The sequence below is a fragment of the Mercenaria mercenaria genome, unplaced genomic scaffold (genome assembly GCF_021730395.1).
Source record: "Mercenaria mercenaria strain notata unplaced genomic scaffold, MADL_Memer_1 contig_1896, whole genome shotgun sequence".
Lineage (NCBI taxonomy): Eukaryota > Metazoa > Mollusca > Bivalvia > Venerida > Veneridae > Mercenaria > Mercenaria mercenaria.
The window spans coordinates 1-14871 of NW_026459911.1; the positions used below are offsets into that span (position 1 = coordinate 1).

General features: G+C 34.1%; 1 protein-coding gene across 1 annotated transcript; it reads left to right on the plus strand.

Annotated features, from left to right (window-relative positions):
- The first annotated feature begins 120 nt into the window (after positions 1-120).
- On the plus strand, positions 121-1677 carry LOC128551978 (carbohydrate sulfotransferase 11-like). The gene has a single exon (XM_053532955.1). It carries the CDS (start codon positions 266-268, stop codon positions 1166-1168), a length of 903 nt encoding a protein of 300 aa, XP_053388930.1. The 5' UTR covers positions 121-265; the 3' UTR covers positions 1169-1677.
- The last annotated feature ends 13194 nt before the right edge of the window (positions 1678-14871 follow it).

Here is a 14871-nt window from a genome sequence, read left to right on the forward strand (position 1 = left end):
GATCTGAAATTGTTTAGAATTTTTGACTGGATCCGAAACATAAACATGCCAAGCACATTTGAAATGTTAATGATTAACAACAATAAATTCAAATTATTGTGTTTTTCAGGACAATTATTCACTTAAAGACGTTATAAAGAACAGACGAAAGAGAGTAAACGATGTATGCGCACGCGTCAAAAGTGTGTCCAAGAAGACAACGACAGTGTTTGGTATAAAGGCGGCAAACTTGTCTTACTGTGTAGTGCAGAAAGCCGGGTGTACCATGTGGATAAGGCTGTTTATGTTCTTGGAAGGGCAGAATGTCGAGACAGGGAACCCGATGACACTCACTAAATATATGATTCATAAAAAGATACATTACCCCGAAAAAGTGACGCAAACTGGCGATGGCGCTAGCTTTATTTCAAATTCGGTTAGAGCTATGACCGTTCGCAGCCCATATACCCGACTGTGGTCAGTCTTTATTGACAAGTTCTTGCTACCTGACTTTTGGCTAAAAAAAGGAAAACATATTATAAGAATGATACGAAAAAATCCGAAGCCACTGTCAACCAAATGTGGACATGATGTCACTTTTCCGGAATTCATTCAATACGTAACAATGAGACATAATTCTTCATACTTGAATCAGAACAGGCATTGGTTACCGGCTAGTGATATTTGCGATCCATGTGTTTTTAACCCTCATATTATTAGTAAACAGGAATCCTTTATGGATGACATGAAATACACTCTGAAACATGTAAAATTAGATTATCTGTTACCTAAAATATCGTCAGTTGATCCCATAGAATTTGAAATAAAAGATGAAATAGACTACAACTTTAAGATATTCTCAAGTGTTAAAAATTGTATAGATATTTATGAATTGGGCAAAAGAATATGGACGGCATTTATTTTTAATGGTTACCTCCCCTCAGAAGAAGCCTTCCCAAGATATATTGATCAATATAGTTTGAACATAAACTCATTTTATGAGCTTGTCAAAGGCGTGAGAACAAAATACAATATTACTAAGGCGGATGTCAAAATGAAACGAAAGCATGCTCTTGTAGCGGCGTACAAACAAATCTCAGACAAAAGCATGAACGATCTAAAACGTTTGTACAAAATGGACTTTAAACTGTTTGGTTATGAACCTGAACCTGAATTTCTAGACGAATGAATATAAATACACACACATCATAATGCCATGCTCAGATTCAACATAGTCAGTTTAAGAAATAATATATCCTAAAGAGTGGTTTCTCGTTGCATAAAGTTTGCCTGTTTTGTGTGAGCTTTTCCTTTGCCCTGCTTTGACGTGTGATGCTATGACGTAATAAATTGCTTGCTGAAGATAGGGTAAGTGCGAGGTTGGCATGCCCTAAATGCGTTTAATCCCAAGATCAATTTATAAAGGTTACTGACCGTTCCAAGGCGTTGAATCTGTTTCCAATTTTTACTTTTGCTTGCTTAATAGGAAAACAAAAAGGTCTCTGTTAGAAAGTGTTAGAAGGTGAAATGTCTAAAGTGAACTTTTATTTGTACATTTTCTGGCACAATGAAAAGCGCATCGGCAGTAACTGTTGCCATAGACACTCGAAGCCATTTGGTATTGGAACCATGGGAACAGGCAGTTGTATGAGTAGTTAGAAAGAAGATAGGAAGTCACTTTTACGCTACATTATTAAAGGAAAGACCGCATTTATGTGTACAAAATCTATACTCAGTAAAAATATTGTAATATACACTTTGGAATATTGTATGTCTGAAAAAGTGTAGGGGGACTGTTGGTGTTTTTTTCAGAAACATAAGCTTAGATGAGTGGGAGCACTGTGCCCTTTCAACACAAGTGTGTCATTCATATACATGATAGATACAATGCTAACTAACATAGCGACCATGCATTACGACACATGACAATGCTAAACGATGGACGACAATGGGAGAGGATAATGTCGCGATGTCATATTATATTGGCGCGCGTCAATAGCACGATGTATCGCAATTTCAATTCGTGTTGTCGTGCGTCGTATTGCATTGTCGCGATGTCACTTTGCATTGTCGCAATGACACTTTGTATAGTGGTGCTCTGGCTGTTTGATGACATAGACTCAATAATGCGAAATGACATATTGAATGTCGTATCGCCTTCTCGCGTTGACGTGTGTCGTCTCTACGTCAAGGCAGGACGCACGACAATGCAATACGACAATCGACAACACAGTGACACACGACTCTCGATTGAAGCGGCATTTGTGTAATATCGTTTCGCATTGTCGTCTGTCTACCGGTAAATGGGAAAGATTTAACAACTTCAACTACCGCTGAAACACTCCGTAAAGGCATGGCGTAATCTCCAGACAATGTGACACGATATGACGAAACTGACATTGCGCATTATCGAGCGTCACTTCGTGTTTCGTAGACACCCCACACGATAATTCGAAAGGACATTAAGAATTGTCATGCCGCATTATCGTGCGACGTATCGCATTGCTGTGCGTCGTTTCGTATTGTCCTGTGTCGCGTTCCTCGAGAAGACAGAGCACGGCACACTACAATGCGAAGTGACATATAGACAATGCGATACGACGCTGGATAACGTGAAGGGATATTGTGATATATTGTGCTATTGAAGAGCGACAACACAATATGACATAGCGACATTACCACGCACATTATTGTCCATCGTTTGGCATTGTCGAGCGTCGTTTGGCATTGTATTGTGTTGTATTATATTGTCGTGAGGTCACTCCCCCCCCCCCCCCCCACCCCCCGCCCCGACGGAAGCGTTCTGGGACGACATTACAACTGGCACGAACAGGATTCCGTAATTTATAACCGTTTTTATTTATCAAGCTGTTGATTATGTTTATGAAATTTTCGTTCTTATTAGATCTACAATCTGCTGTATCTGTTTCTTGTAAGAACATTTTTAGTGTTATTTAGTGGTTAATTAATACACAACGCTGCATTATATTACTTTTAAAAGATCAGAGACGAAAAAATATATTTGTAACAAAAAGAAAATCATATGTATGGACCTAAGAAAATGAAGCCGACCAAATAAATATCTAAGATAACATGGTGTTAAAGAATGACAAATTTGTTAGGTCAGTAGTTAAAACTAATAGAAAACACCATGTATCACTCTTTATACGGACGAACAAACTACGGACTTAAAGAAATTGTGTTGTGCAGGTCATACTGATTTAGGTGTTGACAAAACGTTCAACCTATGTGATATGCACGTGAATGTTACGTGTTTTTTTAAAAAATAAGTAACTGTTGTTAGGAATACAATCAATCAACCCCCCCCCCCCCACCATCCCCCACTTGTTCTTCGTTCCAATGGACATAATGTCAATAGCGACTTTGAATCATATTGCCACTTTTTCCATCATCTTAAAATGAAGGTCATTGATACAACTATTAAACTGGTCATAGCCAGTGACGACGAACGTGCTCTAGCCAGAGCAGTAACAACTGCTTTTCTTGAAGAAACTCATTTCCTCTGCACACACATTTTCAGGATCTCTGACTTCAGAGTTATTGCCCTTTAACTTAACAATCTATAAATCCCTCTATAGCAAAGTAATATATCCGTATCGATGGAACTTAATGATCGCTTTAGAGAGGAGGTGCACATTCAAGTTTCGTAAGGATCGTTTCTGTAACCTCCTACAAAATGCACAGGTTAAAATTTGGGGGAGGGACATATATTTTTTTTTAAGAAAGCCTCAAATAGTTTTTTTTTTCTATTATCTTAAGTATGTTTATATGTTTAAAAGATAAATCACACAAGGTAAATGTTGAGATAGGTGTTTGTTGGTTGAATTGCGAAACATTCAGAACAAAATAAATTTTTCAAAGTCTTAGTTGGGGAGAACACCACCTATAGTGAGTAAGAAACGGAAGAAACAGGGTCTCTTTAGTAACAGGTGAGTAAACAATGTTATGTCTAGATGATTGAAAAAATATTTTATATGTAAAACTGTATATATCACTGTTTGTTATAACTGATTTTTAATAAGCATGCCCAATGTACGAAGAAAATAATGGAGGCTACATTGGAGTCATGCTTGTTTGTCCATTGGTATTTCTGTCCATTTATCATGTTTTATATCTTCTTAACCATTGGAAATATTTTCATGTAACAAGCATCACTATTGATTACCTCATGTAGACAATGTGCAGAGCAAGGTCACTAGGTCCAAGGTCAAGGCCTCACAGGCAAACTGGGCCGGCATATTTTACATTATTTTTGAGGCAAGACAGGCAGAAAACACTACACTTGCATGCTGGCGGCCTTTACACAAAATTGAGTATACATCTTCATTCCTGAAATTATGAACTGTATAATTCATTACTATGTTGCGATTCTTACATTTTGAGAATCCCAAAACCCGAAAAAAGATCACTCGGACAATAATTAATGAGAACTTCGGATAGGAATTGGCTGTCTTGTCTGCCATGGCTGTATCAGTCAGAACTTACCTTGGAGACGCGAATGGGTAAATATTTTTTATGAATATGTTTTAAGGTCGATCCACACTTTAGGACCGGAATGTAGTTCGACGGAAAAGTATGAAATTTTCAGAATGTATGTATCTTTTTCGATTTTACGTTTGTGCGTTTACGTTAAAAGCGCCACCTGGTAGCACTCGATTTTTCACGTCAATGGCTCGTTTTTCTGTCATAATTTCAATAATACTTTGGCGATTTCATTTATTGTTTCGATTGCGCATTTAGTTGTCTGTTCCAATGGATTTGACGAAATCTAAATGTATTTTTTGCATTACCGTCAGTTTTCGGAAAAAAAAAATTGGCTGACGCCAAAATCGTTATAAAATGTGTACGTGCAAATTTATGCATTTTGCCTTAAAAAAATTTCCGTGCGGTCAAAGTGTTTAATTTTTGAAAGCATCTGTGGTAATGTTCACCCTTTAAAATTATCAAATAAAACAAGGCATGTGTTTTCGTTGGACTTTTTGCTAAAATACTGTGAAAGTCGTAGTTAAATGTCGAAAAGCGCGACGTTTCTAAGGACATTATATCACGTCGTTACAGGACAGGCCGTTACAAGACACGACATTACAAGATATTTAGCAAGTCAAGACTGTAACAATAAACGGGGTAACTACGGCTTTAGATAAAACCGTTTTTATATGGGTTTTTTTTTCAGCTGTACACTAGTCTATTTTTATCACAAATACAGACTTTTCAAACTGATATTATTTTTGATACGCCGACTTAGGGCTTTGATGTATTGCGTCATTTATTAACGCGAGTTAATTTCTTCTTTTTGTTGTTTTTATTCACGGTGTTTGCTTTAGAACAATTTCTTTCCTGTTGAAAAGGTAAACCAAATTTCGTTATGAATAAGACATTTTTGAAAAGTTAATTATGACTGAAGCAATAAAGTTTTATGTTCAATTTATTATTATGCAAACACCTATTTAGACATGGAACATAATCACCGTGATACATCATTGAAGTTTTCGACAATTTATAACAATTTTTAATAAAAAATGTTGGAAAATTATATATAACAAGTTATTTCTATGTTTCTAATCAAGGACATAACTACAATTCACGGTACACAGTGCTCTATTTAATGTATTTCAACTTTCACATATTAAATACACAAGGAAATACATGTAACTTGATATTGTTATTTAGATAATTTCAGCACGCGGTACAGTATGTAAGTGATCAGGTAAAAAAGTAAGCGTACTTTATATATTTCAATGGACAAGATGAGTTGAAAGATGTCAAAGAAATATATATAAAAAAAAAATTCTATTATGGCGTAAAGCTTAACAGCACGTGAATTTTCTGTTGATTTAATTAGCATGCGAACTGTCTTTTAATTTCATCCGCCTTTCAAAACTTTTTAACACGAAAATAAATAGATAAATATATGTGAATTATTTTGTACAAAACAACATGTTTTAGCCGCAACTTTGCTGTTACCATACTTTCTCTGTTTTTGTGGCGACGATCTGTCTGCACGCATGACTGTACAATTAAAAGTGTTAGAACAGTTTCACAACTGTTCAGATATAAATGAAAGACATTACCAAGCAGCAAAATTCATATGACCGACCTTGAAATTTGACCTTGATTCCGATTGGATAAACGTTTGACTTTACGAAACAGTCCTTCCAACCCAATAGCGTAATGATAGGAATGGGATGCGCATAGAAATTGTGTCTTATGGAAAATCTGTTACACATTTTTACCCCTGCGGGCGAGAATGCTCATTTGTTATATTTTCTGGTCCTTCGGGATCATTGATTTCAACTCATTTAGATTTGAAGATTGAATACTGCTTAAGCCGGTGCTAGGGGGCGTAAGCAGTGTTGCATTTTCCATTACTGCTCATGAACAGACTCAATCAAACCGAGTCTGCAATTTTCACTGTTTGCCTTGTTTTCGGTGCTTCCGAGGAATCTACTTTCCAGATTTTATTCCTGAAAAAAAGTTGACATGCGCATGAGGTGCGGATCAGAAATGTGTCACATGAAATTCACTTACGCTGATCTACCCATACTGGCGATCATTCGCCATATTTCTTATTTACTTATTTATTTATTTATTTATTTATTTGGGTTTTACGGCGCACAAACACAGTATAGGTTATATGGCCCTAAACATGACTACAGATTTCTGTACGAAATGTGGAACCGCGCGTGGATGTAAATCAGAAATGTGTAACATGAAGAATGCGTCAAACACTTCTACATTTGCTCATCAATTTTCAGATCGTTACTACAAGTCCATTGTTTATGTAGTTCACCACACACTCCTTTGCTATGAGGGGCCGTAAATCAGCAAAGCTTCGCAAGATTTGAGCATAGACACCGACGGTCAAATGACTCCGAAAAAACCGTCCCACAACTTCGTTTGGTTGAGGGAGGGGAAGCGGTGCGTTATATACTAAGCAAAGTTCATTTAAATAATGGCATCATCTCTGTGAAGAGCTTCAGCACTTTTTTCAAAATATAAGCGTTCTTTTAAGTATAAAACAAAATATGTAATGATCAAGGTTAATTACCGTATACCTGAAAAGCTATTTCTAGCGAACCCATTTTCTCTTCATTGCCAAGCTCTGTTTTTCGATAATTCTGCTTGGGAATGAGATGATGTACTGTAAACATGCATTTTGATTCGATATTTCTGCATTATTTTTTTATATATTGCGCTTAGGTGAAACCTTTAAAATAGCTAAAAGCTGTTTTAAATACAGTAATGGATATATTCTGGATACTATCTTAATTATATAGCAACTCATTTCCGAGCTGGAGTGTCACACACAGGAACGCATGTGCGTGCGCACGCATACGTAGCAACACTACTAACTACAGCACGCACGAACGCATTCGCTATTTTATAGAATCATTTTCGCACAGAGATAAGAGCAGAATTCTCAGAACCTTGCTAATTTCTGGCGGGCCTAGTATTTTGTGTCAGCATTAAGTAGAAAGATAGCAATTGATTTATAAATCTTTTTGAAATAAAGTTGAATATACCCTTAACAAAAGTTTTGATACTTATTTTAAGGTCAGTTACTACTTTAAGAGATAAACATTCCCTCTCCGTGTCGATTTGATTGAAGCCTGTATGTCTAAGATCATCCGTCACCCGCTGCTGATCCCTAAGATTCATGTGAAAAAGTTGATAGTTACTTGCGGAGAATAGGTTAGTACTGGTACAGAATCCAGGAATGTTGTTTAGGTTAACTGCCCGAAGGTACATAACTAAAATACTGTTGAAAATCCGGCACTAAACAAATCGAGAATTAAACATTTTTCCTATGTTATACATACAACAGTGTTGGCGAGCATGTATGCATTACAACGTGAGGCAGACAGTTTTAATTCCAAAAAAAAAAACAAAAAAAAAAAAAAAAACAATTTCATCAAGTAAAAATAGTGGTTTGCATAATTTGATAAGAACGTCTCAATCAACTGTCGTTATTCGGAAACAATGTTCCTGTAAATTACAATGTCTTCTCTTTCGGCCTTCTGTGTGTTACTGTCTGTATCGAACATGTGCAGTATTACATATATATGTTGCAAATATATGTGAAGCTTCTCGTTTCTGTGTGGTCACTAAAAATATATACTTCAACCATCTGAAATCATTTTTTCCGCCACACCGTTTAGAATTATTATAAGAATATTACAGTACTGTAGACAATTTACAGTATTCTGTTGTATTGTATATTAACGGAACATATTTAGCACGGTAACGTCATGGTTTCTGCAGTCTTACGAGTCGGACTTTTCGGCATTTATCTATGATTTTCAAAGTTTTTTAGCAAAAAATCCAACGAGAACACATGCCTTTTTTATTTGTTTTTTTAAAGAGATGACACAGCAGCAGACTATTTTAAAAAAAATGAAACACTTTGACCGCACGGAAAAAAAGTTATAGGACAAAATGCGTAAATTTGAACGTACAAATTTTAGAACGATTTCGGCGTCAGCCAGTTTGTTTTCAGAAAACTGACTGTCTTATAATGCAATAAATACATTTAGATTTCGTCAAATCCATTGAAACATACAACTAAATGCGCAATCGAAACAATAAATGAAATCGCCAAAATATTATTGAAATTATGACAGGAAAACGAGCAATTGACGTGAAAAATCGGGCGGCACAAGGTGGCGCTTTTAACGTAAACGCACAAACGTAAAATCAAAAAAGAAACATACATTCTGAAAATATAGAGTTTGATCTATACCTAAGTCAAATTTCATTCTTTTCCGTCAAACTTCTACATTCCGGTCCTAAGGTGTGGATCGACCTTAAATCAAAATTTCTGTTTTATTGTAAAATGTATCAGTCTTCGTTAAAATTGAAACAGCAAGCAAAACATCCAGAGGACAGAAATATGGTAAAATAGCATTACTGAAAATGATAGAGACCACATTTTGTAATCAATTTTAATCAAAGCCAACATGTATTGGCATACTATCTTGGATCCTTTCAAGAACAGATCAGATCCAGTCATGGGTTCCAGATTTAAAGCTCTTTAAAGGGACAAAAATTATCTTGGTTTTTGCAGCCGTATGCAGGCTTCATTCATGGTCACCAAGAAATTGTTACAACACGGTTATCGTTATCATAAGCTACGGAAAGCTTTTAGTCAATTTTACTACAGATCGTCGGAACTGTTAGAATAATGCAATACGCCACTTCGGACACTTTTAAAACTTGGAAATACCCGAAATACTATGGAGATGATTGATTGTTTTTTGGTTTTACGCCGTTTTTCAACAGTATTTCAGTCATGTAACGGCGGGTAGTTAACCTAATCAGTGTTCCTGGATTCTGTACCAGTACAAACCTGTAACTGTAACTGCCAACTTCACCAGAGGTGGAGGACTAATAAAGACACAATGTCGTTTATCAAATAGTCACTGAGAACACACGCCCCGCCCCAGGATCGAACTCACGACCCCACGATCCGTAGACCAACGCTCTACCTACTGAGCTGAGCGGGCGGGCTACTATGGAGATGTAGTTTATAAAATTCGGAAAATTAAACATATCCCTTATTTTAATCAAATATTTGTAAAATGCGAAAATCGTGAAACACTGTGCATGTTTACTGTGCATGTTTAGTGATTGCCCCTCTACAGTTAATTGCTACGCGTTCCTATTTGATGGTGCGGTGACTAATAAAGTGTAAGACTCCATGATGCTTTTCTCCTAAATCTTACATACAACGGACGGATGGAGTTGATTTTTGTCTAACAGTTTTCTTAGTCGTGCTCTTAAACGTCAGGCTCTTGTTGCTCTGACTTCAGACAAGTTGTTGAGTACATTGGTGTAAATATACCTTAAATTTACCTTAATCTTATGTTTTTCTTTATTTATCTGTTATTTTTGCACTGATGTTTGAACCTTTCTCAGCGGGGATTTTGTTTACATTGTGTTGTTTAACTGGTTGAAAATAGGGTAAATGCGAGGTTGGCATGCCCTAAACGCGTTTAAACCCCCAGTTTCCTTTATAAAGGTTACTGACCGTTCCAAGGCGGCACCCCTATTTTAAATTGGTTGTTTTGTCTGTCTTGTATTTTTTGTTGCGTATGTTTTCTTGTTTGTTGTTAGCGTTTTTCCTCCGCCTCACTCCCCTTATTGCCGCTCCTTTCCATTACATTTACGCTACGTTTTGCATCCCCTCCCCCTTTACATTTAGTAAGTTCTTGTGGCTCCCCTTTGTTTTGGCAGCTGTATCCTAAGAGGTGACTTGATTGCTTTTCTTACTTGTGTGGGTGCGTTTGTATGCTTGTAAGTCTATAACGGTGTCCTACAGTTTTCTTACATGTTGTTTGTTCGTTTTCCTATGTTATACAGTTGATCGTACTTATATGTTTATCTTTGGTACATGACTGTCTGCTCTATTATGGTTTGCGTTGCAGTGCGACTGTTTCTAAAGAACATGACATTCCCTTGTATATTCGTCCTTGATCAGCTTTCCCCTTCGGGTTCCTTCCCCACCCGAACCCTATTTCGCCCTTTACTATTACCTTTTCCTCCGTCAGTATAAAGCATGAATTAATATGTACTTGTTGGATGTTTGAAGCAACCCGTCTGATACATTTTTCCATTACCGCTTCATTTTGTTTTTGGCAAATGCGTTGATTTGGGGCTGTGTTTTTGGTGCTCTATGCTTCCGAGAAGTCTATCCTTACCTATTATCTTTTGATTTGAAGCAAACTTGCAAAATATCCTTGACAGCAATAGATCTGGGATTCCATGATCAATCTATTAAATCTCAATCATAGGTTCCAGAGTTACAGCCTATGACTGACTCCTGGAAGAGCCAAATGTTTTCATTTTTAGCTTGTTAGTCTTCTTTTTTGGCCGTTGCAGTCATAAAGAAGATCCAAATAAAGTTATTCAGGATATTTTTACAATACTGTTAGAAATGCAGAAAGCAAAAAACTATTCAATGCCTCTTGAAATGCATATGAAGGAATTTAAACTTAACGGATGTAAAAGTAAAAAAGAAGAAGAGCTCTTTTAAATTTAGATTGCTGGATTTATTTCTTTACGTGCGTTGTTTTAAAGATTTTTTTTCTATAAGTATATTATATAGATGGTTAATAGAAAGGTAGATAGAATGATTATGTCAAAATTATCTAGCACTTTAGGAGAAATAATGAATGAAGATAAAAGTTCATATAAAAAAGTATTAAAAAGAAGAAACGTTATTAAATCAAAACGATCAAATAGTTAGCGATGAATATAAAGAACATGTGATTGATAAATTACAAAATATTATAGATCCTTATCTCCTTAAAAATAATTTATTTGAATGGGATTGTGGTTGTTTAATGTTAGAAGAGGAAAATGCCGGAAGGTTATGTGATTGTCCAAGACCAAATAATCATCGAAACAACCCTAAAACGTTATTGCAACCGAATGTGATACTAATGAAGAAAAAATATATATAAGCACTTACGCAGCATTTAAAGACCTTGATATTAATTCTGGGTTAATAAAAATGTGCTGCGAAGGGAAAAACAGAGTAAAAAGTGGACTATCAAAAACTAACGGAAAAAGATAGATATTTAAATATTTTATTTCTTCTCAAATTTCATTTTTTAATCCTTTTCCGCTTAACGATTTTTTTTTCTAAATATAATATATAGATGACTGTTAGAGAAATTGAGAAATCTACAAAGCAATATTATAAGAAACTTGAAATTAAAATTACATATAGACAAGATCCAAAGAATCAATTATATTTAACTATAAACGACTCATTTGATATACTTAAATCTGAACTTAAAACTTTAAAAGGTATAAAAATAAACGTTGTTTTAAAAATGAGTTAAACAGACACAATATATAAATCAGCTTATTTTCAATCAAAGGCTTTAGAAATTATTAACACAAACGAAATAAAAAACACTTTACATCAAGCTTTTGATGAAATAATAAATAGAATTGGTAACTGGATTTCAGAAGGAAGTGGCTGGAAAATAGAGTCAGTTGATGCTCATTATATAAATAGATATAAATATAATCCATTAGCTGCTTCTAGTTATTTAGAATTACCAAAACCATTACAACATAATAAGAAACGATTAATAAATATAAAGATAATGAATGTTTTAGTTGGTGTCATTTGGCTTACAAATTTCCTGTTGAAAAAGATCCTCAAAGAGTTTCAAAATATAAAAAAAACATATAGAAGAACTCAATTTTAAAGGAATAAAAATTCCTGTTACAATAATTCAAATACCTAAAATAGAAGTTTTAAATCATATTTCATTTAATATATTTGGTTATGAAGAAAATAATATTTATCCATTGTACATTTCAAAATATCAGTATTCCGAAAGGTGTGACATGTTATTAATCAATAAAGATAAGATAAACCATTATGTTTGGATTAAGGACTTTTATAGATTAATGTTTCAAAAAACAAAACATGCAAATAAAAAACATTTCTGTAAATCATGTTTACAAAATTTTTCTCAATGAAGAATATTAAATGAACATATTCCAAATTGTTTAGCTATTAATTGTGTTCAAGCTGTAAAAATGCCAAAAGAGGAAAGTAAAGTACAATTTAAAAATTATAATAAAGGTTTGGCAGTACCTTTTGCAATTTATGCTGATTTTGAATCAATAACTGAAAAAATATCAACTGCTTTACCATCACCTGAATCTTCATTTACTGAACCATATCAAAAACATATAGATTGTGGTTACGGTTATAAAGTTGTTTGTTGTTATGATAACAATTATACTAAACCAACCCAGATTTGCAGAGGTCCTAATGCAGTTTATAAGTTTATTGAAAAAAAATGCTTGAGGAAGAGGAATATTGTAAGGAAATATTTAGAGTTAATTTTAACAAAGAATTAAAAGTGTCTAAAAAAGATGAAAGTGAATTCAAAAAACAAAAGTTTTGTCATATTTGTGAAAAAAGAATATATAGAACGTGAAGTGCCAGTAAGAGATGGAAAACAAAGTTTTCCGAATGGACCGAAGGTCCGTGATCATTGTCACATAACAGGAAAATTTAGAGGAAGTGCTCATCAAGACTGTAATATTAATTTTAAACTAACACACAAAATTCCTGTCATTTTTCATAATTTAAGAGGATATGATTCCCACTTTATTATGCAACAAATAGGAAAATTCAAAAAAGAAATTAATGTAATTCCTAACAATATGGAAAGATAATATGGCATTTATGGTAAGTGATTTGATTTTTATAGATAGCTTTCAATTTATGTCTCAATCATTGGATAACTTAGTAAAAAATATTACAGAATTTAAACATTTATCTCAAGAATTTGATAAAAGTAAACTTGAATTATTAAAAACAAAAGGTGTTTATCCATATGATTACATGGATTCATTTGAAAAATTTAAAGAAACAAAATTACCTTCTAAAAAAGAGTTCTATTCAATTTTAAATGAAACTGAAATTAGTGATGGAGAATATGAACATGCTAAAAATGTTTGGAATAAATTTAAAATAAAAACAATGGGAGAATATAATGATCTATATTTAAAAACTGACGTCTTACTTTTAGCTGATGTATTCGAAAATTTTAGAAAACTATGTTTGGAATATTATAAACTTGACCCTTGTCATTATTTTAGTAGTCCTTTTGTTTTGTTTGTTTTGGGTTTAACGCCGTTTTTCAACAGTATTTCAGTCATGTAACGGCCGGCAGTTAACCTAACCAGTGTTCCTGGATTCTGTACCAGTACAAACCTGTTCTCCGCAAGTAACTGCCAACTTCCCCTCATGAATCAGAGGTGGAGGACTAATGATTTCAGACACAATGTCGTTTATCAAATAGTCACGGAGAACATACGCCCCGCCCTATGATCGAACTGGCGACACCGCGATCCGTAGACCAACGCTCTTACCTACTGAGCTAAGTGGGCTGGCAGATTTAGTAGTCCTTGTTTAGCTTGGGATGCAATATTAAAAATGACTGGAATAAATCTGGATTTGATAACTGATATTGATATGTATCTTTTTATTGAAAAGGGACTGAGGGGAGGAATAAGTTATATTTCAAACCGTTACAGCAAAGCAAACAATAAATATATAAAAACCTATGATCCTAAATTAGAATCTAATACATTATTTTCCTCGACGCCAATAACCTTTACGGTTGGGCTATGTGTCAACCTTTACCCTCTGGAAACTTTAAATTCATATCCGAAAAACAATTCAACACCTTAATTAAAAAGGGTAAAACTAACTTTATAATTGAATGTGATGTTGAATATCCAAAAGAATTACATGCTACGCATAATGATTATCCTTCAGCTCCTGAAAAAATTAAAAATCAGATCAATGGCTTTCCAATTATAGTATAAATATTAAAACAGAATTTGAAATAGGAAAATGTAATGTAAAAAAATTAGTTCCAACTTTAATGAAAAAACAAAATTATGTAGTTCATTATAAAAACCTTGAACTATATGCACAATTAGGATTAAAAGTAACAAAAATACACAGAATATTAACTTTTGACGAAAGTTCTTGGTTAAAAAAGTATATTGATTTTAATACTCTAAAAAGATCTAAAGCAAAAAATTCATTTGAAAAAGACTTTTTTAAGTTAATGAACAACTCTGTATTCGGTAAGACGATGAAGAATTTACGTAAGAGGGTAAATATTAAATTAACACATAATGAAAATATTTTATTAAAATATATAGCAAAACCTTCATTTGTTAGTTCAACAATGTTTAATAAGAATTTATTTGGTATTCATAGAATAAAAGAAAGTTTGTTATTAAACAGACCTTGTTATGTTGGAATGTGCATTCTAGATTTATCAAAATATTTAATGTATGACTTTCATTATAATTATATTAAAG